Here is a 25,435-nt window from a genome sequence, read left to right on the forward strand (position 1 = left end):
TATCTACACAATGGAATACTACTCTGCTATAAAAAAGAATGAAATACTGCCATTTGCAACAACATGGATGAACCTAGAGAATTATATTAGTGTGAAACGAGTCAAGCACAGAAAGAGAAATATCACATGTTCTCACTTATTTGTGGGAGCTAAAAATAAATAAATACACAAATAAACGGGGGGGGGAAGAAGACACAATAATTACAATTCCTTGAAGTTGATACAACAAGAGAACAGATATGAAGTTGTTGGGAGGGAGGGGGGAGAGGGAGGAGGCAGAGAGGTTTTGGTAATGGGCCACAATAATCAACCACATTGTATATTGACAAAATAAAATAAAACTAAAAAAATAAAAAAATAAAAAAACAAGCAAATGTTGTATAGGGTATCTGATTTTTTTTTAATCCGAACAGAAAATAGGTACACAAGTTTGCTAAAGAGAATTGGTAAAAACTGAATGTTACATATTATGGAATCAGTACATCGAGTTTACTTTGGTAGCCAGTGATTCTTATAGTTAATTCTGAAAAAAACAAAACTGGTTATGTAGAAAGAAGAGTACAAAATGCCCCTTTCTGAACCTCAGTTTGGTAAAACTGATTTCAAATCTAGCTTATTAATTATATTCACTTTCAGTTCTCCCTGTGCAAATAATACATGTAGTTATTAACGGTGGTTTGGTGAGCTGAGATTGATTTCCATTAAGATAGTTCAACATAATAACCAAAATATTAAAAAGTTATTCAAAATTCACAGAAATAAACCAGTGCCTAGAAAACAAAATTCATCCATATGCATAATAATTTTATAACATTTTTTAAACAAAATCACGATCAAAGACAGTGATAGCATTTCATACTTAGTGCATTCATGTAGTGCATTCCTATGGCTCATCTGGAATTTAATACCATCTAACCACCATACTTCTAATGAATGGGCTTCTTACAATACACAATCTTTCCAATTCTTTTAAAAATCTAAAATACTTGTAAGACCTTGAGCATGACATGTAAGGACTTTGTGTTTTAATACCCCAAACATTGTGAAGATTAGGTGTGACATGTAGTAACCACTCCTTGTAAGCAAGACTGCACATATACATTTGTTACATCACCACAAAGAACCCTCAAATAACGCAATACTGCAGATTGAGAGGGGCATTTATTTAGCTAAAGAAAATACAAATGGCCTTCCTGGAGTCAAATGCACCCCAAGACATATACAAGGGATGAGTATATAATTGCGACAGCTAAAAAAATCTGCCACTGTGTAATAAATGCTATTATGCAATGATGTTATACATTTTAATAATACATTACGATTTGTTTCCCACTACCATGGGGCACAAGAAAATGAAACTCAGGACTATCTTGTTAGAATAGGACAAATGATGACCCCAGTTTTAAACAGGGTTCTTCATTGAAGGAAAAGACAGAGCCATAAAAGTCAAATTAGCTGACTTCAAATGGTTTACATCCCAGGATGAATCAGGTTACACTAATTTAAGCCCAATTTAATTTAGGCAGGTTTTAACCACAAGAATAAGGACATTCTTAGTACATATTAATAATTAAACCAACATATACACAATTAGCAATATCCTATATAATATTAAATGTTTTAACAACTTGTCTTCAATTATTCTGTATCTAGTTAATCTTTTGCTTTGTGTAAAAAAAAAAGGAAAGCTCAACTTTATTTTACAATGTACTTTGTATTTCTAAGTGTATTCTTTAATTATTTCATTGAAGCAGATACAGTTCCCCAGATTTCTCTAAGAGCCAAACTCAACTGTATCTTCTGTTATCTGTTTGAATTCATAATTTCCTCTGCCATCCATACGCAGGTAGTACTATGGGAAAGAAGAAAAAAAATCAAAAACTAAGAATGGATAGAGTACTTTCCTCTATGAGAACTAACAGCCTTCCTCATTATTTTAAGGGGACCAAATCTATAAACATCCCACAAATCAGAATGCTTCTATAACTCCACAACCAAGAATCTGAGCTACCAGTAGGTTGACCTGTGCTAAGTACAAGACTGTTCAGTAGGGCAGTCTTTATTATTCTTTGAAGCTAATTTCCTAGATCAGGTCGGAATCTGTAACTTAACATTTTTTAGTTTGTTTTTTTGATTTAGCAGAGGGGAAAAAGAGCTAAACAGTATGCCTACATACCCTATCCTCTGAAGACACTTAGGGATAGGATAGCAGTTACAAAATCTTCTGATTTCCCATAGGCGCTTATTATTTACAGAAATATTTCTGTTTTCCCATTTTCTTTTCTTTTTTTTTTTTTTCCTTTTTGTCTTTTTTCGTGACCGGTAATGGGATCACAACCCTCAGTGTCGTGCCCGCACCGGGCTCAACCAGTGAGCAGACCGGTCTCTATATGGGATTCGAAACCTCGGCGGGAGCACTGCCGTGCTCCCAAGCACTGCACTCTACCGAGTGCGCCACCGGGCCGGCCCTCCCATTTTCTATACTGCTATTTCTTAGATATTCTGGCCCCTAACATTCCAATTCTTTGTGTCCCCTGCCTTCCCATATCAGTGGCTTGTGGTTATTCTGCTAATTGTTTATACCTCCAAAAGAAGAGGAAAGGTGAAACCCAAGTCATCTCTCTATCCTACGGCGATAATGTTTACGAACTTCTGAGAAATCACAACAGCTTGGGTATATTTTAAATTGTTTTGATTTCTAGTTGTTCGATTCATGAAAAATGAACAAATTATAATATGACATAGAATAATAAAACTATCTTTAAAAGTTACACAGCTATATAGAATTTCACTACATTTTATTAAGTACTTTCACATAGGCTACCTCTTTGATCCTCATGGTAATCTAAGAGATAGGTAAGCAAGGCTCAATAACTTTATTATACAGAAGGAGCAACTAAGGTTAGAAACAGTGCTGTCTAAACCCAGGCTTTCTAACTCCAAATTCCATGTTCTTCATTTTATCACTTGTAGACTATCAGCTAAACTGTAAGACTCTTCAGGGTAAAGACAGTAATCTGTATCCCTTGTGACAGCCCAGTACCTGGCAAAGAAGGTGCTTAATCAGGCATGAATTTTGTGGAAGAAGACCCCCTTTCTTTTTTTCCCTTTTTTCCCCCCCCCCCCCCCCGCCTTATTTTAACTATATCATTTAGGAAGGGAAAAAAAGAAAAAAAAAAAAGGGAAGAGAGGAAAAGGGGAGGGGGAGAAAAAGAAAATAAAATGAATTAAACTGGGTTTACTTTTAGGTTTTGAGCATTTTACCTTAAGAGTTGAAAAGAACTGTCATGGTGAGAATAGCACTGCTAGAGTCCCAGAATAAATAATACTTTTGTTCCAATGTAAACCTATCCTTATAAATTATAGTGACTACCTAATGAGTCCGATTTCATTACAGTGTAAAGATAAACATAGCTAATATTATTCAATTTTCCCCTTATAGTCCAGACCTCTACTGAAAATGACCCTAATTTTTTTGTTATCAAATTCTTGAGACTTCTTCCTCTTCTGTCAATACTGGAGGATAAGAAAAAATTCTCTAATACCTCTCTTTACAACTAGGGATTGTTTATATACACTGTAGCTTTCAAAACTAACAACTATAATAATATTTAGGAAAATCCTATTTTATTTTATAAAACTGAAATAGAATCATTTTTTTCCTTAAGACACATGCTTATAAGGGAATATTCACCATGAAATCTAAAACTATATTATTCTCCTGAATTCCCATATTTAAATAAAATAAACTTCCACTGTACCATTCAGTGGAAGAAATACAAACCTCGTGGTGTTTCCAAAGAGATTTTCTATGTGACACAGTGAAGAGGGTGATGCCGACCTAATACAAAGAAAATGATTTAGGTTTATATCAATAACAGAGCCACAAATTAAACTAGTCTGTATATTTTAACCTGTTAAGATGACTGTCTTCAGTGGCTACAGTTAAATACCAACGTCAAAGAGAAAAAATTACAAGGATGCTAAATGGTTATGGTAACGAAGAGTAACGGCCATCAATCACATAAAAAAACTAACAGGTACCAGCATTAAGTGTTTTGTTTTGGGCAGAAAATATATCTCCTAGCACATTTTCTATTTTATTGTGAAAAATATGAGGATGATAAAAATAGAAAAAGGTCAAAGCTAAGAAAAGTTAAATTAGTATAGCACTTTCTATCATCAACCTGCCTCTCCAATACAGGGTCATAATCCCTTATTGAGACTCTTGTCTTGTCTTGGAATTCACATTTTGTAAACTATTATTTGACACCCCAAAAAGGTTCTGGGATGGAATTCTGTAATTAAACACATGAAAGGTTCTGCAGCAACACATACAGACACTGGCATTGAGACAGAGTTTAAATATCTTTTGTTAGTTCAGGCCAGGTTTTGCTTCAAAATTAAGAAAAAATATTTGGTTTAAGAGCTTTCTGGATTGCAGATTGCAAATAAGGATTTCTAGGTCTATACTTGAGATTTTCAGAAAAGTTCTATTATCTTCTGAATCAGGGGTTCTCAAACGGGGGCAGGGGGATTTTGTCCCTCAGAGAACGCTTGGCCATGTCCAGAGACATTCTTTGTTGTCTAAACTGAAAGCGCAACTGACATCTGATGGGTAGAGGCCAGAGTAACTGCTAAACATCCTACAATGCACGGGAGAGTTCTCTCTACCCGCCATCCAACTAAGAATTAAGAATTATCTAGCCAAAATGTCAATAGTGCTGATGTTGACAAATCTTGCTATAGACAGATCACTGTTTCTCAAAATGGATCTCTCAAGGCTGACAGATACATGCTTAGGGTATCTAGAAAACTTCCATCATGATTTCTAAATTTTATTTTCATTTTGATGATAATTATTAAAGAATTAGCATAAGCATATTCTGGATCATTTCTGCCATGAGATTCAAGTGCCCAAATTTGTGCTTACAATTCTGCTGGCACCACATGATATCACTCAAACTTTTATTTTTATTTTAACTTTTTTACAAATTTATTTATTTATTTTTTAATAGTATTTATTATAAGCATATTATTATTACAAATCATGATTTCTCTTTATGCCCTTTACCCAACCTATCCCTCCCCAAACCTTCTCAAACTTTTAATGTGTCATAAATTTGGCTGGTTCTGGAAAGGTTCTCAATTTAATTAAGAATTGCATGATAAAATAAGTACAAAGGTAATTCAAAAAGTTCATGGAAAGAGAGAATTGAAAGATAATGCAAATTTTTCCATGAACTTTTTGCAGTACTCTCGTGTATTATCAGTATTGATAAAAGATACAGTTGAACCGTACCTCACATAATGTACGTATTAATGCAGACATTAGAACACAAAATAAAAAAAAAAAATTCAAAATATAAGATCTGGGCCTCAGATAGTATCTTTCCATAATTAAATCTCAAACAGTATCAGCAAAACAGTATCACAGGACTTTTTAAGGCTTTCGATTCAAAATTGTATATAAATTTTGTCTGTGCTTAATTTGTAAATTTATATTGATTTTGTAGCCATAAAAAAGCTCTAAGCATATGTTTAAGTGTTATTACAGCAATAGAATTTAAGTTATCACAAGGGCCCCATATAAATTTTCTTCCTTTAAATGGAAACTATGTTTTATAAAATTTATAGAATCTATGTGGAGACCTATAGCCTATAGCTTTAGAGCATCTGAGGAAACTGCATGGACAAAACTACCAGAAAAAAGCCTCTAAATCATTAATTAAGTATAGACCACATGATTTTAAATATAAGAGAATACCACAAACATCTCTTATACCTATAAATCTGAAAATCAATGTGGACAAACACATAAATAAATTATAAATTATCAAAACTGACTCAAGAATAGAAAATAGACCATTAAAGAAATAAAATCAGTAGTGAAAAATCTTCCAAAGATGAATGCAGCAACTTTATTCTTTCATCATTACACCCGTGCTTCTCAAACTTTAATGTGCATTTGAATCACCTAGGAATTTTGTTAAAATGCAGATTCTGACCTGGCAGGGCTTGCGATTATGCATTTCTAACAAACCCCAGGTGATGTTGATGCTACTGATCTGTGACCACACTCTAAGCAGTAGGAATTCATACTATCTATATGCAAGATGATCTTTTTCTACCTATTGTAAACTTCCAAAGAACAGGTTCAAAATGTTAAAATACTCCCATACCTCATTTACTTACACAGAAACTGTATACGGCTAGGATATGCTAGTGTTCTCAAAATCTCACAACAGTATAGATAGTGGTAACAATTCCTCAAAGATAAAAACAGCTGAGACTGTTAAATGATTACTTAAAGAATGGAGCCAATGGAGACAGCCTCACATTTGGGTACTAAAAAAAGTTTTGGTAAAATATTGCCCAGGCCAGAGAATAAAACGGTTAAATAAAAAATTGCCAAGTGATTATCGTCGAGTTTTCTTGATAAAAAAACAAATAATGCTTAAGTAACGTTACTGGAACAAATTAGAAAAAACCAGTTTATTAACTCTGAGTACAAGTGATGAGGTAAAAGGGAAATAGATTTAAATCTATTATTTGTTTCAGACCCAAGAATAGCTAAAGAGAATTATATACAGAACGCATTTACAATTCCTTTTCTTTTACTCATTATCCATTAATTATCATTCTTAAAATCTTTATTAAAGCTAGGTATCATCATTTGATTGTAATTTTGTTACTTAATGACACAATCTTCTCTGGTCACACTTGTTGGACACAGGGTAAACTAGGAAAGGGGACACAGACCTTCAGACCGAGAACCTGTCACACTTACCTTTCGACAATGACTGTAAATATAGCCTTCCACATCCACACTAACCGCACTAGTGCATTCATCCAAAATGGCAAACTGGGGTTTATGATAAAATAATCTTGCCATCTGAAGCATAAAAAGAAATATTTTGTGTAAGCACATGCAGACCTAAAATTAATAAGCTAAGATAAACTTACTTTAAAATAAACATGCATTTGCAGTCTCGTAAAACAAAGTGTAAAAATTATCTTAAATCAAAAACTCTACTTCCCAGAAATAGAAACGATACAAATAAAACTAATTGTTTTTATTGTCATCTTAAAGAGGAAAATGTAATACGTAGAAAATATTTACTGCTCAGACTAAATCAAAAGCTTTAAGACTGACATGAGATGAAGTTGAGTTTTAAACTAGTATCAAATAAAGTTCACTAAACAAACAAGATTAGAGGGTACCTATGTTAACTAAGTCTTGGAATTCAGACTAAAACATTTTGTTGCTTAAGTAATGGAACCAATTAATCTTGCAACCAATTATTTTTTAGTGCACCTGTTTCATATCCCTGGTGTCAATACTGGGAGTCCTCATTTTTTAAAGCCTTTGCCACTTTTGTAAATCAAAATTAACATCAAGATTATTATAGCTTACCTCTGATTATCAGGAATGCTGAACATTTTCCCATATTTATTTTACACACGTATTTTATTTTCTGGGAACTGTTTATTCTGATCTTTTGTCTAACAGATATTCCAATTTGTCACCTGACCTCAACAATGATCTCCATGTTGCAAGACCAATGGACACTTTTCTGTCCTTACCCAATTTATCTTCTCTGCAGCATTCTACTCAGATGACCACTCTTTCCTTTGTGAGACAGTGACAGCGAAACCATGCTTCCTCCTACTTCTTAGGGTCCTTTCTCAGTTTCTCTTCCAGCACTTTCTCTTCCACTCGACCATTAAATACGGGAACTCCTCAGGGCTGATTCCTAGGTTCCCTCTCTTTTGCTGTACTGTACCTCTCAGAGTGATCTCATCCAATCTTATGCCTTCAAACACTTATTTACAGTCTGTAAACTCCCAATATATCTCTTACCCATACTTTTCTAATTTCCACATTGATATATAAAAATTCCTATTTGACCTTTTATTTGGATATTTCATGGGACTCTCAGACTTTAAAAGTCTAGAACTCAAGTGCATTTTCCACATTTTCCCCCTAAAATCTATTTTTCTCCTAATCTTGAACTGTTTCAGAAGATAACACTATCCAACAGCTGCTTAAGCTAGCAAGCCAGGAGTCCTCCTTGATCCTTCCCTTCTCCTCATCGCCGTCATTCCCCCACCCCCATTTTTAGTCCATTCGAGTAAGTCCTGTGGAGTTTAAAGTCCAGTCACTTTCCTCATTCTCCACAAGCATGACCTCAGCCCGAGCACACTCCTCTCCTGCCTGGATGACTACAAATAGCCTTCTTCTTCCTCTTCTGTTTCTCTCCGATCCACTCTTTATGCAGCCAGAGAGAATCTTTCAGAAATGTAAACCAGAGAACTTCACTCTTTTGCTTAAAACCCCTCAACAACTTCCCATTTCACTTAAAATAAATTCAAGCTCCTTACACGGCCTACAAGTCCCTGCGCAATCTTATTCCTACTCATGCTCTAACCTCAACTCTCCAGCCAACGTCACCTCAACTGCGAGGAACAAGGTGTCTTGAACCTTAGAGGATTAGCACGTCATTCTTTCCTTATATCTCAAATGCCTTACTCTGCTCCTTGTATCTTTCAAATTTCTGCTTAATGTCACCTTCTCAGACAAACCTATCCTGGCCTCTACCCCCCAATCCAAGAGGGTCCCTTCTGTGACATTTCTGCAGCACTTCATGTATCCTGAATTGTATATTTGCCTTTCTCTGTCTGCCACCCAGGCTGTAAGATTCCCAAGAGCAGAGACTGTTTTAATCACTACTGTGTACCCAACATTTATATATGGATAATGCTCAAATGTTGGATAAATGAATGACTAAAACAAATAAACAGCTTTCTTGGGGTTTACATCTATTTGTATGAGGTGAGGAAGGGGAAGCAGTTAGTGGAGATGACCAGGAAGTTCAACTGTGCAGGACATGAAAGGTACAGACCACAGGAGACCTCTGGTTAAGGCAGAGTTTACTTTCTAGATCAGAGATCTGGAAATGTCTTTCTGAAAGAGAAGGACTAGAAGAGATAAATATAGGTGTGGGGTAGAGGAAGGTGAGTAAGTGAAGGAAAGGGAAATGATAAAGTCAGAGGGGTGAGGGTGCATAAAACACAGATGGAGACTTTAGTCTTTCTCAAGAGGAGGAGGATGTGTCCTCCACGGCAAGGTTAATGATGAGCAGTGGTTATCTGAAGGCATTCCACAAATGCCTGTCCTCTGAGCCTCCACAGGACTCTCTACATACCTTTATCATTATTTTTTCTGAGTTTCCATTGCGTCCATTTGTGAATCTTATACTTCCACTTTCTTTGAAGTCACAGTATAGGAATTTAATTTTTTTTTCTAGACTTGCAGTTATTTCTATAGTCATCTTTTTTTTTTTTTTTCCTTTTTGTCTTTTTTACTGACCAGCAACGGATCGCAACCCTCAGTGTCACGCCCATACCGGACTGGGACCGGCAACGGGATTGCAACCCTCGGTGTTGCTCCCGCACCTCGCTCAGCCAGTGAATGGCCGGTCTGTATGTGGGATCCGAACCCTCGGCGGGAGCACTGCCACGCTCCCAGGTGGCGCACTGTAGCAGTGCGCCACCGGGCCGGCCCTCTATAGTCATCTTCTAAATTGACTCTAGAAATGCCCAGTGGTTTCAAATTCTCACTCTTTCAGCCCAATTTCCATTTTCAGTATAGCTAGTATCTCTATCTCATGTTATAGCACCAGCCAGGCAAATCACAATATTAGGTTGATATTAAGTTCAAATAGAGTGGCTATGATTTTGGGACAAACAACCTGCAAAATCAGGGAATAGGAGGCAACAAAAAGGTAGAATATAAACTGAAGATAATGAGTAAGAAATTCCATTATCACCATCTCTTTTGCTCTCTTCCCTTGGCTACAGTTTTCTCTAATTTCCATAAAGCTAAGACTCAGGAGGAAAAAAATCCTTTGGATCTACTCAAACTATGGTACGTATACTTACAAAATGACTCTTTATAAGTTACCTCTCTTAACAGGGTACCCAAAATATTATTCTTAATAATGTAGAGTTTAGTACACGTTTTTGGTTTGGGATAAGTTCAGTCATCATAAAAATTAAAATACAGTTGGCCCTTGAACAACTCAAGGGTTAGGGGCACCAACCCCCCGCCCCAATCCAAAATCCCCATAACTTATGACTATTCAAAAACTTAAGTACTAATAAATAGTGTACTCTTAACCAGAAACCTTCCCAATAATATAAATGTCGATTTACATGCATTTTGTATGTTGTATGTATTATATACTGTATTCTTAGATATATAAAAGACCATTGCAAAAAAAGGAAAAGAAATCTGTGGAGCTGCTGAGCAGCAACAAGAGCCACACGAATTTTTCCTTTTTTTTTTTTTTTTACAATGGTCCTTGCACTGGATTCATTTATCTTGAAATGGCAGGCAACTGCAGCTGCAGACCTCATTCTATGCTACAGATCAAATGATTCAGCTTTTCATTGTAATGGCATAACTTTTCTCTGCTTCTTGGGAGCACTTCCAGCATTACCACTGGCACTCTGTACAGGTCCCTTGGTGTTATTCAAGATTTGCAGTATTGCACTAAACACGATGAAAAATACGCGAGAACCACAAGACACTTTTTAGTGCAATACACAATTTACTGGAGAGACAAAGTGCTCACTCAAAGATGGCTAGCTTCACGTAGCATTTTAAGCAGATACTTGAGCTCACCACAATACCAACAGGAGGTGGCCACAAAATTAATACAGTACTACAGTATGTACTACAGTTAATTTTATGCAGTTGTGATTTAATACTGCATCTTTACATTTGTTTACATTTCTCTCGACTGCAAATGACACCATGTACAGTCTATAAAAGTGCGTATGTAAGTTTTGATAAATTTTAACTTTTTACAGTAGATTTGTGTATATTTTATGGTAGTGCATGTAAAATAGACTAATATCTACATATATTTTATGCATTCATGACACACCTAACTTTAAAAAAATGTTTTTTTGATATTTCTAGGCTATATGGTTCATCTGAGTTTTTACAAGTTGTCGCATATCTACAAAAAATGTTCCAATATATTTTACTAAAAAAAACCCGTGTATAAGTGAACCCACCCAGTTCAAACCCATGTTGTTTAAGGGTCAACTACACTTCAAGTGCTTCTTTGTATTAAGAAAATTTAAAAATTCTAAATAACTTTATGTAGTACATACCGAGCTTTGAAACAAAGATAAATATACTAGGGGAAGGAAAGGGCAAGAACAGAATAATTAATAAAATGACAATAAAATTATACTTGATCATCGCTAATACCTTCAGCTATTTCAGGGAGAAATAGCCTAAGTGAGACAAAAGAGATATCTACATGGAAAAGATACTGAAAGAAATTTCATAACCTAACCAGAATCACTATACATGTTAGGACCAATGTGCTACAAAGTTTCCCCCAACTTTTATAAAAATGAATTACTGGTAGATAACTGGATCTGCAGCTATCCTTTCACAGATATTGGCAGTGTATGAGTTTTTCACAATTCCAAATTTACATGCAATTTAAACATTTGCAAGCATGTTTATATTTAAACTAGTCAAAATAGTAACAATTGCTAAATAAAAAGACAAAAGATAAAATAAAACTAAGTGTTTTGAGTAATCAAAATGCCAGACTCCAAGAGTGACTTTATGCAACCAGTTGGATTTTTATGCAATGTCTTCAGAGTACACTTACCGCCATTCTTTGTTTTTCTCCACCACTGAGTACATCCATCCAGTCCTGAACACTGTCCCAGCCTCCTTCCCGTTCAAGGATATGACCCAACTGGACATTGTCTAAGTATTCCTTCAGTACCTTTCAGAAAAATGATTGAAGATGAAATCAAACTTAATAAAAATCAGCAGTCTCTATCTTGCTTTATTTTTAAACAAGAATCACCGTAATTCCATTGCCAGTACCACTTGAAGTACATGTCCAGAAAAGAATGCGGCACAAAGGTAGCCCTGAACTTTCCAACTCCTGTCTATACTAATCTTGACAAAATATGTCTAGTAACTTAAAGAGAATAACACTATTGTGCATAATTAAAGGATGAGAGCAATAAGAAAACAAACAATAGTGTAAAGATAAACACTCAACCAGTCATATTTAAGCAAAGTGGTTATTATCTTCTCTCAACTTGGAAAGTTGTAATAATGGTTTTGAGAGGCTTTACAAGTTAGGATAAACTACTTGGCATTTAAAATATTAGCTGACAAAGAAGCATTTTCAGTAGATCTAGGATATAAAAATTCCCTTACTAGGTCAGATATCCCCTTCTTTTTCTGATCTTCTCTTCCATCTGGATATATTACTTGGTCTCGAAGTGTTCCAAGGGTCATATAAGGTCTCTGACAGTAGTAAAGCAGAAGTCATTAGAAGTGGATTTTTAAAAAATAAATAAAGGGCTGGCTGGTTAGCTCAGTTGGTTAGAACTCAGTGTTATACACCAAGGTCAAGGGTTTGGATCCCTGTACCAGCCAGCCACCAATCTATTAATCAATCAATCAAGCTAGCCGCACACCAATACATAGAAAGATTAATAAATGAATAAAAAAGGCAGGCCAGTTATCTCAGTTGGTTAGAGCATGGTGTTACAACACAAAAATCAAGGGTTTGTATCCCCATACTGGCCAGCCACCCCCCCAAAAAAAAACTTAACCATCTAGTATTCTTCGGAGACCCACTCTGTGTCAGGCCCTATGCATAATAGTGGGCTCTTTGGGGAGGGTTTAGAGGTAGACCTTACCAGCCAGCCACCATAAATAAGTAAGTAAGTAAATAAATAAATAAATAAATAATCTTTAAACCGAAGATTACAAAATAACTCAAGGTATTACCTGAGGAACATAAAATAACTTTCCTCTCTCAGGTTTGGTTAGATGTCCTCCAAAAAGAGGCCATAACTGTAAAAGAAAAAGGAGGGAGGAGAGAAGGCAGTTATGAAATGCACAATGTGGTAGACAGTATGGCAAAATAAGACTGCAAAATTCTCAGGCCAATTTGTGCTTACTTCACCAAGAACACGGAAAAGTGAACTCTTTCCACAGCCATTTGGACCACAAACTAGAACGTTGGCCCCAGATCGAACCTGAAAGAAAAGCAGTGTATGAATTAATTAGATTGAGTGAATATATACTCAGTGAACATTTCCTTAGAGTTAAATAGCTCTTTGATAATTATAAGCGTTCTATTTTGTCTGTAAATGTGATAACAGGTAGAGAAATAGAGCGGCATGGTGAAGGGATATTTTATTTCTGTGTACTTTCAACTTTTCCTCAGTTATATTTATTTCATTTAATAATCATTATTGATATTATAATCTTAATCTCACAGTTGGAATACAAAGAGCTAAAGCTTAAAAAAATCAGAGACTCCTTGAAAATAATGTGTGTATGCACAAGTCTTTTTTAAAAAAAGGAATTGTAGTATATAGACTATTCCACATCTTGCTTTTATTACTGAACAATATATCACAGGGCTGGCCGGTTAGCTAACTTGGTTAGGGTGTGGTGCCGCACACTAGAGGTCAAGGGTTCAGATCCCCTTATGGGCTAGCCACCCAAAAAAACCAAAACCAAAACCAAAAAAACCCAATATATCATATATCACAGATATCCTTCCAGGTTAGGATATTCAGACGTCCCCCTTTCATTTAATGCCTTCAATATATTCCATAGTAAGGATGCGCCATAATTTATTTAAACACTCCCTTTTGGTTAAACATTTAGATCATCTGCATTTCTTTTCTTTTGCTGTTTTAGATAATACTACAATAGACTTCCAAGTCAGCAAGTAAACTTGTGTACTAGTGAGAAATGTTTCTATAAATTAGATTCTTAGAAATCAGAAGTGATGGATCAAAGTATACTTGAATTATAAGTATTTTCATTGCTTATGAATATTCATGAGATACAAAGTTGATTGTCACCCCTTGTGCCCATGATGTGAGGGCCAGATTCATATTGGCAGCATACCCATTGCCACAAATTGTATTTGTACCCCGTGTCCTCCACCCAATTATCCCCAACCTCCCTCTCCTGCATTATAAATATTTTAAAGTGCCACTAAATTGTTCTTCAACAACATAAAGAAAAATGAGAAAATATACAGTGGTAAAGTTCGAAGCTTATGTTTTTTTTTTTTCCTTTTTGTCGTTTTTCGTGACCGGCCACGGATCGCAACCCTCAGTGTTGCGCCCGTACCGGACCGGGACCGGCTACGGGATCGCAACCCTCGGCGTTGCTCCCGCACCTCGCTCACTGGCTGAGCGGCCGGTCCGTATGTGGGATCTGAACCCCCGGCGGGAGCGCCGCCGCGCTTCCCAAGCGGCGCACTGTAGCAGTGCGCCACCGGGCTGGCCCAAGCTTATGTTTTTTTAAGTGTCTAATCAGCTCTATAAAGAATCGGAAAACCTGAATTCTAATTCTACTTTACAACATTAATGTAGCGCGGCAGAAGACACCAGAGAGATGAGTTGCCCTAGCTGTGTGACCTGCCTTTGACAAACTTTTAAACCTGGTTAGCCTTAGATTTCTATTATTTAGTTCAATGAATATTTATTGAATGCTCAGTGTCAGGCTGTGGTCTAGGCAATGAGGCTACATTAGTGAATAAAAGAAACAAACAAACAAACAAAATCCCTGCCCTTACCAGTTTACATTCTAATGAGAAGAGACATACAAAAAAGAATATGCATAATAAATAAGCAAATTAAACACTATGTTAGAAAATAAGTGCTATGGAGAAAAAACAGATCAGGATAAGGACATTTGGGAGTGGGGGGGGTTGTATTTTTAAGGTGGTCAAAGTAGACCTCACTGAAAATGACAACTGGGCAAAACTTTAAAAGAAGGAATGAATGAGGAGTTTAGCTGCAGGAAGACTGTTCCAGCCCCACCTTTCCCCACAAAAACTGGTGCAAAGGCACTGAAGCAGGAATGTATCTGTCCTATTCAGAAACTAGAAAGGAGGCTGACTTGGCTGGAGAAAAACAAGCAGGAGAAAAGAGTATTATTAAATGGGATCAGAGAGGTAAGAAGTAGAAGTAGGATAGCAGGAGGCAAATCCTACAGGGTACTGTAAGCCATTGAAAGGACTTTGCTTCTACTGTGATGAAATGGAGAGCCATCAGCATCATTCACGATAGCCAAAAGGTATGAGCAACCGCGGCAGATAATCAGATAAACAAAAGGTGGTGTGAACAGTATTCAACCTTGAAATGGAGCAAAATTCTGATACATGCTACTACACATACAAATCCTGAAAACATGCTAAGTGAAATAAGCTAGACCCAAAAGGACATATATTGTATGATTCCACTTATATGAGGGATCATGAATAGTCAAATTCACAGAGACAGGAAGTAGAATAAAGGTTACCAAGGGCTGGGCAGGGGTGGGGGAAGGTGTTACTGTTTAATGGGTACAGAGTTTCTATTTGGGATGATGAAAAGGTTCTGTAAATGAACAGTGGCAATGGCTGTGTAACATTGTAAATGTACTTAATGCCACTAAATTGTACACTTAGAAAAGGTAAATTTTGGCTGGCCCCGTGGCTCACTCGGGAGAGTGCAGTGCTGGTAGCGCTGAGGCCACGGGTTCGGATCCTATATAGGGGTGGCCGGTGCCCTCACTGGCTGAGCGTGGGGCAGACGACACTGAGCCGAGGGTTCCGATCCCCTTACCGTTAAAAAAAAAAAAAAGAAAGAAAGAAAGAAATGGTAAATTTTATGTTATGTATATTTACCAAAATTAGAAATAAAATTTTTAAAAAGAATGAGCCTTCAAAGGAAGGTTGAGAATTACTAGTCTACCATACTTGGTCTATAATAAAACATCACAATTTATGTACATCACTGTTAGAGAATGAGCTATTCTAAATGACTTCCAGATAAACTGCCCCTTTTTGTGAAAAACATAAAAGAATCATTTTGATGGACTTCTAAATAACTTGGTATTTCTTTATTCTATAAAATTGAATATACTGAATATATGCAAGGTTAATAACTGTATTCTTACTATAATAGGGTAGAAGCTCCTAAAATTCACAGACCTATTAATTAAATGTTCCCTATTCTTTATTTGAGTAATGTCAACCATATATATATATATAATGAGGCGTATATAATACACCTCTAACTGCTCATTGTTGTTTACTCTGGTATCAATATTCCTACCTCCAATACCCCTCCACACTACTTGCAATACACCAGTAAACTCAAAAACCAAGTTTGCAATGATGTATATAAATAATATCTAATGAGTTCAGTAAATCTAGTTATTCTCTTATGCTCAAATGTGTTAGGCTCAGCATTAACTTTTCTTTACTCCATGGCTTTTGGCAGTGTTGGACAAAAACTTCCAAGTAGGACATCGGCCATGGTAAGCCAGTGAGAATTTTTCCATATTAAAGATTTATAAACACATATTTTGGGGAAACTGAACTAAGACTAAAAGTCAAAGGTAACATTTACAGAAAATTAGGTTCTTAAAATCTTAGATTGCTTTACTGGGTCAACAAATGCTTTAAACCACCACATTTTTACCAATAAAAATCTTCCCCCAAAAGAACAGTCCTTAATAAATCCTACTTCCTACAAGTTTACCATAATAAGTTATCAAAAAATTCTACACATAAAAAACAATTTAAGTAAAATAGTGATCATATAAAATTATGTTGTTCATGAAAATTTATTGGCTTCTTTACACACTGTAAATATGTCTTACTGAAAAAGGTAAAAACTGTGAATAAGTTACAAAGTATTACTTTATTCTCCACATTATAATCTATAAATTGTTATCTCTTAAGGTCTCTCCAGTCTATACACCTCACAGAAGAATATCTAAATAGATAAATATGCCCGTGCTGAGAAGTTTATAAAGGAAAAAAGCTTATATTATTCGATCCAAAAGACAAATGGATCATAAAGTAGGAAACATTTATTTTTGATGTAGCGTCTCAGTTTTATCATGCCTCTTTCCAAGAGAAAGGAATCTTTATTTTAAAGTGAGACTGATCAGTAGAAAATAATCAGAGGTTACAAAGAACTAAAGGACGACTGCCGAATGAAGAAAGGCTATGCTAAGAAAAATGATGGGAAGAGAGAATGAATGAGAAAAAAGCCAAGTATAATTTAGAATACCTTAAGTCAAAAAGAGAGAAAAAGAATTTATAACAGTGGACCAAAGGGACAGAAAAAACAAGAATCACAGGATAAACACCAGGTGGTAAGGAACATGGTTACCAAGTAAAAAACTTGAACAAGAGGGGCATAACTAAGGACTCAAACGAGACTTTTCTAAATGAAAACAAAATAAAAGAAAAAAAGTGAGAGCCCTTTCAAAACTATAAAAGTGAAGTTATAGGAAATGACCAGAAGTATATTAAATCCAAACATAAGGGCTTTAAAAGGATGTGCTCTGGACTAAAAGCAAAGTGACAGCTTTAGCATAGTACCTTATGCCAAAGTAATATTAAGGACTATAACCATGATCTACTACTCTGTATATCTATACATACAGATCCCAAATCCTTTCTTAGTACTGGAAATCTTACTAAAGATAGGGTTCTGAGCTCTTTTTTTAAATCTCTGAAATCAAGCCTGGTGGGTGACTACCTACTTTGCAAAGGGAGCACTAAAGTGACTAGAGTACCTAAAGCTCAGTGAGAAACACTTCTGTGACACCTGGAGCCATTCAATATTTACCAACTGTATATACATGTTCTGTACTTGCTCATGTGTTTCCTGATTTTAAAATAAACATGATGATTCAATGCTCATTGTTGAATAAGTTCAAAGTACTTTGCATAACTAATATTTTTCATTTTTGTATTTCCTTGAGAAGAAAGTAGAGATGTAGTTAATATAAATTATTAAAGCAGAAAAATTGAAGACTTACCTAATATTGTAACAATTTAAAAACAAATCCAATAATTATACTCCTTATTTTATAAACTATCAGACAACATTCCTTCAATGAAAGCAGCTGAAAAAAATCCCCACATAAAACACGTATTATAGAAGGTCATATATATAAGCATGTAGAGGAATTCTAGAGCTGTGCTATCCCAATACAGTAGCCACTAGTCACAAGTGGCTATTTAATTTAAAATCAAATTAATTAAAGCTAAATAAAACTTTAAATTCAGTTCCTCAGCTGTACTAGTCACATTGCAAGTGCCAAATCCACATGTGGCTACTGCATTGGACAGGGCAGACACAGAATACTTCCACCATCACAGGAAGTTCCACTGGACAATACTGTCCTAGTGAAATGGTATCTGGAACTGGGGAGACAGTCTACATGCCAGGCATTTGTTACTAATCTTCAAGATAGCCAGATCTGAACTATTCATAAAGTCAAACAGTACCCCTTAGATTCGTTAGAGTCTTACAAATCATATAAAACCACTCATCATTTGTCTTTTCTTTTTAATTTGGCTGTCATATTCCCATTTTGATAATAGGCTATAGTGAATCAGCATCACTACTCACTTGACATAAAATTTTACTTGTTCTGGATGAGTGGCTATTTGTAGTGCTATTGTGCTGCTCTTCCACTGTTTTCATGAATGTTAAGTCTTTGTTTTGTTTTCATAGGTATAAATCCTCCTCTACAGTCAATACAATACCAAACTGTTTTTTTTTATTTAAAGATATTAAAATTACATTTTCATGTTTAAATATTCATTCTACACTGGAGATTCCAATTAACTATATCTTCTATGACTTTCTTGACATGGATTCACAAATATTTGCAAAGATTTTTTATAGCAGTATTTGAATTTTTTAAGTTCTTTCAAGTAAGAAAAATAGGTTTCTGTTTCAAAGACTTACTTTTTAAAGCAATTCTGTGGATTCAGAGACTAACTCAAGCTTTAAAATTACTTTAAATGTTCACACAATATTTTTTCAGTTCACATTTTGAAGATGATTTAAGCTTTTATACGATCATTTAAAAACTTACTTCAAAACTAAGGTCTTGGATCAAGACATCTCCATTTGGCGTAGCTAAAGGAACATGATCAAACCTACAGAGGAAATAAATTTAAAAAAGGATAATTAAAATATATATAAGGAACTCATACAACTCAAGAAAAATACAAATAACCCAATTAAAAAATGGGCAAGGGTCCTAAATAGAAACTTCTTAAAAGAAGAAATTCAGATGGCCAACAGGCATATGAAAAAGTGCTCAACGTCTCTAATCATCTAGGAAATGCAAATCAAAACCACAGTGAGATATCACTTCACACCGGTTGGGATGGCTATTATCAAAAAGACAAAAGATAAGTGTTGGCAAAGGTGTGAAGAACAGGGAACCCCTGTACCTTGTTGGTGGGAATGTAAATTATTATGGAAAACAGTACTGAGGTTCCTCAAAATTTTTAAAATAGAACTATGATATGATCCAGCAATCCCACTTCTGGGTATATATGCAAAGGAAATAAAATTAGTACCTCAAGGAGATATCTACACTACCCTGTTCACTGCATCATTACTCTCAATAATCAAGATATGGAAACTACCTGAATGTCCTTCAACTGATGAAAATGATAAAAAAAATTATAGTGTGTGCATAGACATGTATATACACACACACGCATATGTATATTCACAGAGTGAAGCATCATTCGTCCTTACAATAGAAGGAAATGAGAAGGAACTGCTATTTTCGACAACATGAATAGAGCTGGAGAATATGCTAAATGAAATAAGCAAGATACAGAAAGAGAAACACTGTATGATCTTACTTGTATGTGATCTAAACGATATGATCCAGCAATCCCACTTCTGGGTATATATGCAAAGGAAATAAAATTAGTATCTCAAGGAGATATCTACACTACCCTGTTCACTGCATCATTACTCTCAATAATCAAGATATGGAAACTACCTGAATGTCCTTCAACTGATGAAAATGATAAAAAAAATTATAGTGTGTGCATAGGCATGTATATACACACACACACGCATATGTATATTCACACAGTGAAGCATCATTCGTCCTTACAATAGAAGGAAATGAGAAGGAACTGCTATTTTCGACAACATGAATAGAGCTGGAGAATATGCTGAATGAAATAAGCAAGATACAGAAAGAGAAACACTGTATGATCTTACTTGTATGTGATCTAAAATTGTCAAGAAGCAGAGAGTAGGATGGTGGTTGCCAGCGGTAAGGGAGAGGAAGAAATGAGGTGACGTTGTTCAAAGGATACGTTTCGGTTACACAAGATAAGTTCTGGAGAACTAATATACAGCATGGGGACAATAGTTAAAAACACTGTCCTTTATCCTTGAAATTTGCTAAGATAGATCTTAAGTTCTCACCATACACACAAGAATGGTAACTGTAGAGGTCACAGATAAGCTAATTAGCTGGAATGTGGTGATTATTTCACATTGCATACTTGCATCAAAACAGTAAGCAGAACATCTTAAATATATACAATTTTTATGTCAATATTTTAAAGCTATCATTAAAAAGGTCATTTTTAAATTAAACACTAAGCAACTGTAAGCTGAAAGAGAAAGGCTACTATGAAGTTAAGCAGAACATCTTAAATATATACAATTTTTATGTCAATATTTTAAAGCTATCATTAAAAAGAAGGTCATTTTTAAATTAAACACTAAGCAACTGTAAGCTGAAAGAGAAAGGCTACTATGAAGTTTAACAAATATTTATAGTGTTAAAAACGTTTACAGGTACATACTTTATAATGTTATCTGCATTGATGATTTCTCCAGCACCAGGTATTAAGGGAATGATTTGTGCTCCTTCAATTCCTTAAATGGAAAATAAGTATTGAAGCATCATATTATGTCAGCAAAAACTTAAAATTTTGACGGCAAACTGTGACATTCATATTTACCCCTTTCCTGTTGTGAAACCATTGTGCGTTCATATTTGCCGTGATTTAAATCCTTTAATACTTGCATTAATTCTGTAATCCGAGCAGTAAAACTAAAATTTTTAAAAAAGGAAACCATAATCAAAACTCCTGACTGTTGTTATATCTTTTATTTTATACAAACTTAACTGAAGTTTCTAAAATTATAATTTAGTTTAAATGAAATAACCTAAAAGAAGTCTCGTCAACCTGAAGTATTAATGATAGTATGCATGTTTTATTATGTTTGGATAGGAATGCAGAAACATGGGGATAAGGAAAGAGGTTTCATGGGACCTCTATCTCAACAGATACTTCATTAATAGGCAAGTCAAGATGGCTGTTTGCTGCCAGGATTTTAAGAAAGTTTCTCATGGATACTACAAAAGGACTACTGCTGGTGCATTCTTAGACCCAGAAGTAGGAACCCTGATTTGCTGCTGGAGTGTATAAAGTTGGCCTTGAACTGTAAAGATATGAGAAAAGTTATTAACAAGTAAGAAGAATGTTAGCATTCTCAAGAGAAAGAGACTACTCGTAGTTTACAACTTCTAGCTTGCCATGAAGACCTTAAGTGCCCCAGGAAGAAAGAAAAAGGAATAAAGAGGAAGAAATATGAAGATGGATCACAGGACTAGGAAAGATCTTAAGTTATCAAATTTCTTCAGGTAACCTAAAATTTATCATGCTTTTTATTTTATGGTGTTTTTTACACCACACTGTGCCCTTTATATTAGAACTTGAAATATTGAAATATTTAGTTCTGTTCTATGGTCTAAGAACAATTTTACTACTAAACAATATGACCATATTTACAATTGCACCTGCAGATACCATAAGTTAACTTTTCATTTTTTCCATTAAAATTAACTTCACTTTTGTTTATCTGTTTTGCTAGGTTGCCAGTATCAAAGTTCTAACAATAAGAATATATGATGGGGCACAAAAAAGTTCAAATGAGAAAATTCTACTCATTAACTTAATTTTCTGTGAATTAAGAAGACTGCTATGATTCAACATTTCCCAACTTATCAAATACCAGTGTTCATAGAGTAAAACTGCTTGAGAACCACTAATCTAGTGTAAGGCTCAAAACAGCTGTCTTCAGGAAACAAGAAAAGTTCACTGTCAGAGAGCAAGTTTCCTTAATTTTCTATCAAAACCAGCTTCCTGGAGTAGGAAATGTCAACTGGGCACAATCATGAAGGATAACATATTTTTAAAAATTGTTCTCTGCAACCGCTCATTATTATTAATCTTACCCAGCCAATCTAGTCATTTCGCGCCCAGCCAAAACTATTCGACCCAGAGCTTGAGACATTCGCAAAAGCATTCTTCCACTTTGGTAGTAGTCCTTAAATAGAAATGAATATTAGTTTGTGCTTAAATTTCTAAGATTAAAAACTAGGTCTTCTTTATTTTTAAACTTTCACTTTATCATTCCTTTACCTCCAGCAGTTCTGAATGTGTACTCTTGAGATGTCGAGGATGAGACAAATCTAGGAAAGGACGACTGACAACCAGGTAACCAACTACAGTTGCAAGATCTGAAACAAACAGTTAAGGCTGAAAATGTTAGCAATGTTTCACTTTTTCCACATATGGCATTGAGCCATCAATTTTAAAACATACTTACATTTGGCAATTATGCTATCAATGAAGCCCATAGAGAACCGAAACAAAATGAAATTATGTAGATGCTCCACCTGGAAGAAAACAAAAACAAAAAATGTATACTTTTCTACATATAAAAAAATGAATCTACTGTGAGAATAAAACAAATTATATAATGCATTTATTTAACAAATATTTACAGAATGCTTATGATTGCTGATTATACTGCATATCACACCTCATTGAGCACAATGATAATCACACAGCAGGTGCCAAACATTTCATGAAATCACTTTTATGCAAACAGAATGGAAACTACATGAACAATTTTAACAATGTTGTTTCCCTTGCATGTAACAACAGTACAATGTTACTGTATGCACAATACTGTCAGATAGTCCAAAACTGACCAACAACCAACAAAAAGAATAGAGGGATGAGCTAATTTGGATGAAACACTAGCTGTCCAGATTGGCACTCAATGCTTTCATTTTAGTGGAAACACGTGGTCTGTGCTTTCTCTAAGAATTATATTACATCCAATCTGAACTGAGAACTAATGTAAGTCAATGCCATACAGTCTGAGTCTGTAGCTTTACTCTGAGTATGCATTAACTCAAAACCAAAAGTCTTAAAATGTTTTCTATTCTGGAGTTTTAATGTTCTTGAATGTCCATTTATCCAATTATTCCAGGTCCTGCATGACCTGGGACTGGACTCTGTTTTCAAGCTCATCTGCTTCTACTTTGCTCCTTCTCACTCAGCTCCAGAAATAACAGTTTCTCAAACATGCACCTGCCTTAAGGTTTTCCTCTTGATGTTCCCTCTGCCAAGAGTACTTTTTTCCTAGATTCTTACATTTTGTGATAATTCCCTCACTTCATGTGGGTTTCTAATTAAATGTCACCTCTCGAGAAAGACCTTCTTGGCCATTCTAGCTAAGATAGCTAGGCAGTAGCTCTCATCATACTCCATCCCTTTAGCCTGCTTCATTTTTGGTCACAGAACTTATTACCACCTAAAATCATATAGAACATCCAGTTGTTTGCATATTCACTGTCCCCTCCATGAAAATGTGAGCTTCCTGAGTTCAGAGTAGTTTGTTCCCAGTATCTTCTGCTACAAGAACAATGACCGGAACTTCTACTCAATGCATAATCATGTGTCAGGCACTGTGCTCAATGCTGAAGATATGACAATGAATAGAACAAAGTGTCCCTGAGTTCATGGGGTTTATATTCTAATGAAAGAGGATAATTAATAAACAAACAAGATAATTATAGATTACAATATATGCTTTTAAAGAAACATCATTAAAACAAAGAGGAACAATTGGAGGTCATTTCAAGTACGCTGATCAGAGAAGGCAAAGCCTCAATAAGCCTCAAAATCTAAAGGATGAAAATAAGCAAGCGTAAACAAACAAGATAATTATAGATTACAATATATGCTTTTAAAGAAACATCATTAAAACAAAGAGGAACAATTGGAGGTCATTTCAAGTAGGCTGATCAGAGAAGGCAAAGCCTCAATAAGCCTCAAAATCTAAAGGATGAAAATAAGCAAGCCAGGTGAAAAGCAACAGGTGAACACCAGTCTCCTGGAATATTACGTTAAGCACATTTTATCATGAGCACCCTAAAAGTTCAGTCCTGTTAAATATGAAATAATTTAAAATGACAGCCTCTTTAACCTTTCTAAATCATCTAAAATATATATCTAATTTCACCGACTTCCACTAAAATGTAAGGTCCTTGAAGGCAGGACTTAACCTGTCATGTTTACCTCCACTGCTATTAGCACCTGGAGAAGCACTGGCACTTAGATTAGATAGCACTCAACATCTTCTGAATAAATAATGAATAAAATTACTTGAGTTCAAATTTTCCACGTGGCAAGTGAATAAAAATTGAAGTATAGCTTTTACAAGAAACAATGTCTATATTCTAAATCAAAGGTCAGCAAACTATGATCCAGTCTAAATATAGCCTGTCGCTTGTTTATGTAAATAGAGTTTTATTAGAACACAGCCACACCCATCCATTTAGGTACTGTACATGGCTACTTCTGAGCAGCAGAGTTGAATAGCTGCAACAGAAACTGTATGGTCTGAAAAGCCTAAAATACACATCTTGCCCTTTACAGAAAAAGTTTGCTGACCTCTGCTCTACATAGTAATTGTCGCTGTATTTTTATGAATGCTAAACAAATTTTTTTGGTGGGAATCACTAAATTTATCAGTAACTATGATTTCTAAGCAAACCTCTGTAAAAATACACTGAAGATTATTTTATTGTTAAAAAATAATTATAAAAGTTATAAATAATAATTTATATCTATTCACTTTTATAAATGGGGGGTTTAATATATTGATATTATAGTTTTTAGAGTCTTTTTTTTTAAAGTATAAAAATCTTTATAGCTTTTTAAAAATAAATATCTTTAAGATATGTATAGATACATAAGATATGTTTATATATGTATTGGCATAGGCCAAAAAAAAAAAATCTTTCCATGGCCTCAAGTATGTTATCTTACCAGTTTTCGGAAGACTGAGTGGATTGTCTGCTTTTCTCTTTTATTCCCATTGTAAAAGGCAATTTCTTCACTATTAAAGAAAATAATTTAACAATTAATTTTTATATTACCTAAGCTTGAAAAATAATTGAAATACAGTCTCTGATGACTGAACATTTGTATTTAAATGAACATTTTGTGACTAATAGCTTATCTCGTACATCTCAAGCCATGGTCTGTACTTAAGATCCTGCTCTTAGCTCATCTGACATGAAGCACAGAAATAACACACCTGACTGGGTCTTACACTGGACTATAAACTATGCTTTATGCAAACTGGCTGGGAAAGATATGCTAAGCTAATTCTCAGAAATTTGAAATAAGACACAGAAGGAAGT

The 25,435-nt window shown here is 35.0% G+C and overlaps 1 protein-coding gene across 1 annotated transcript in view; it reads right to left on the reverse strand.

Annotated features, from left to right (window-relative positions):
- Positions 1-379: 379 nt before the first annotated feature.
- Positions 380-25,435, reverse strand: part of ABCD3 (ATP-binding cassette, sub-family D (ALD), member 3) — a 44,703-nt gene continuing 19,647 nt past the window's right edge. Inside the window, exons 8-21 of the mRNA XM_008589902.1 lie at positions 25,059-25,128; positions 22,543-22,612; positions 22,356-22,453; positions 22,169-22,260; positions 20,889-20,980; positions 20,730-20,802; positions 18,977-19,040; positions 13,021-13,098; positions 12,848-12,913; positions 12,269-12,358; positions 11,703-11,822; positions 6,791-6,895; positions 3,785-3,841; positions 380-1,852 (exon numbers count right to left, since the gene is read on the reverse strand). Coding sequence (XP_008588124.1) covers positions 1,775-1,852; positions 3,785-3,841; positions 6,791-6,895; positions 11,703-11,822; positions 12,269-12,358; positions 12,848-12,913; positions 13,021-13,098; positions 18,977-19,040; positions 20,730-20,802; positions 20,889-20,980; positions 22,169-22,260; positions 22,356-22,453; positions 22,543-22,612; positions 25,059-25,128 — 1,153 coding nt within the window. The 3' untranslated portion in view covers positions 380-1,774. The remainder of the gene's footprint in view (positions 1,853-3,784; positions 3,842-6,790; positions 6,896-11,702; positions 11,823-12,268; positions 12,359-12,847; positions 12,914-13,020; positions 13,099-18,976; positions 19,041-20,729; positions 20,803-20,888; positions 20,981-22,168; positions 22,261-22,355; positions 22,454-22,542; positions 22,613-25,058; positions 25,129-25,435) is intronic.

Source organism: Galeopterus variegatus, unplaced genomic scaffold, assembly GCF_000696425.1.
Source record: "Galeopterus variegatus unplaced genomic scaffold, G_variegatus-3.0.2 Scaffold5741, whole genome shotgun sequence".
Lineage (NCBI taxonomy): Eukaryota > Metazoa > Chordata > Mammalia > Dermoptera > Cynocephalidae > Galeopterus > Galeopterus variegatus.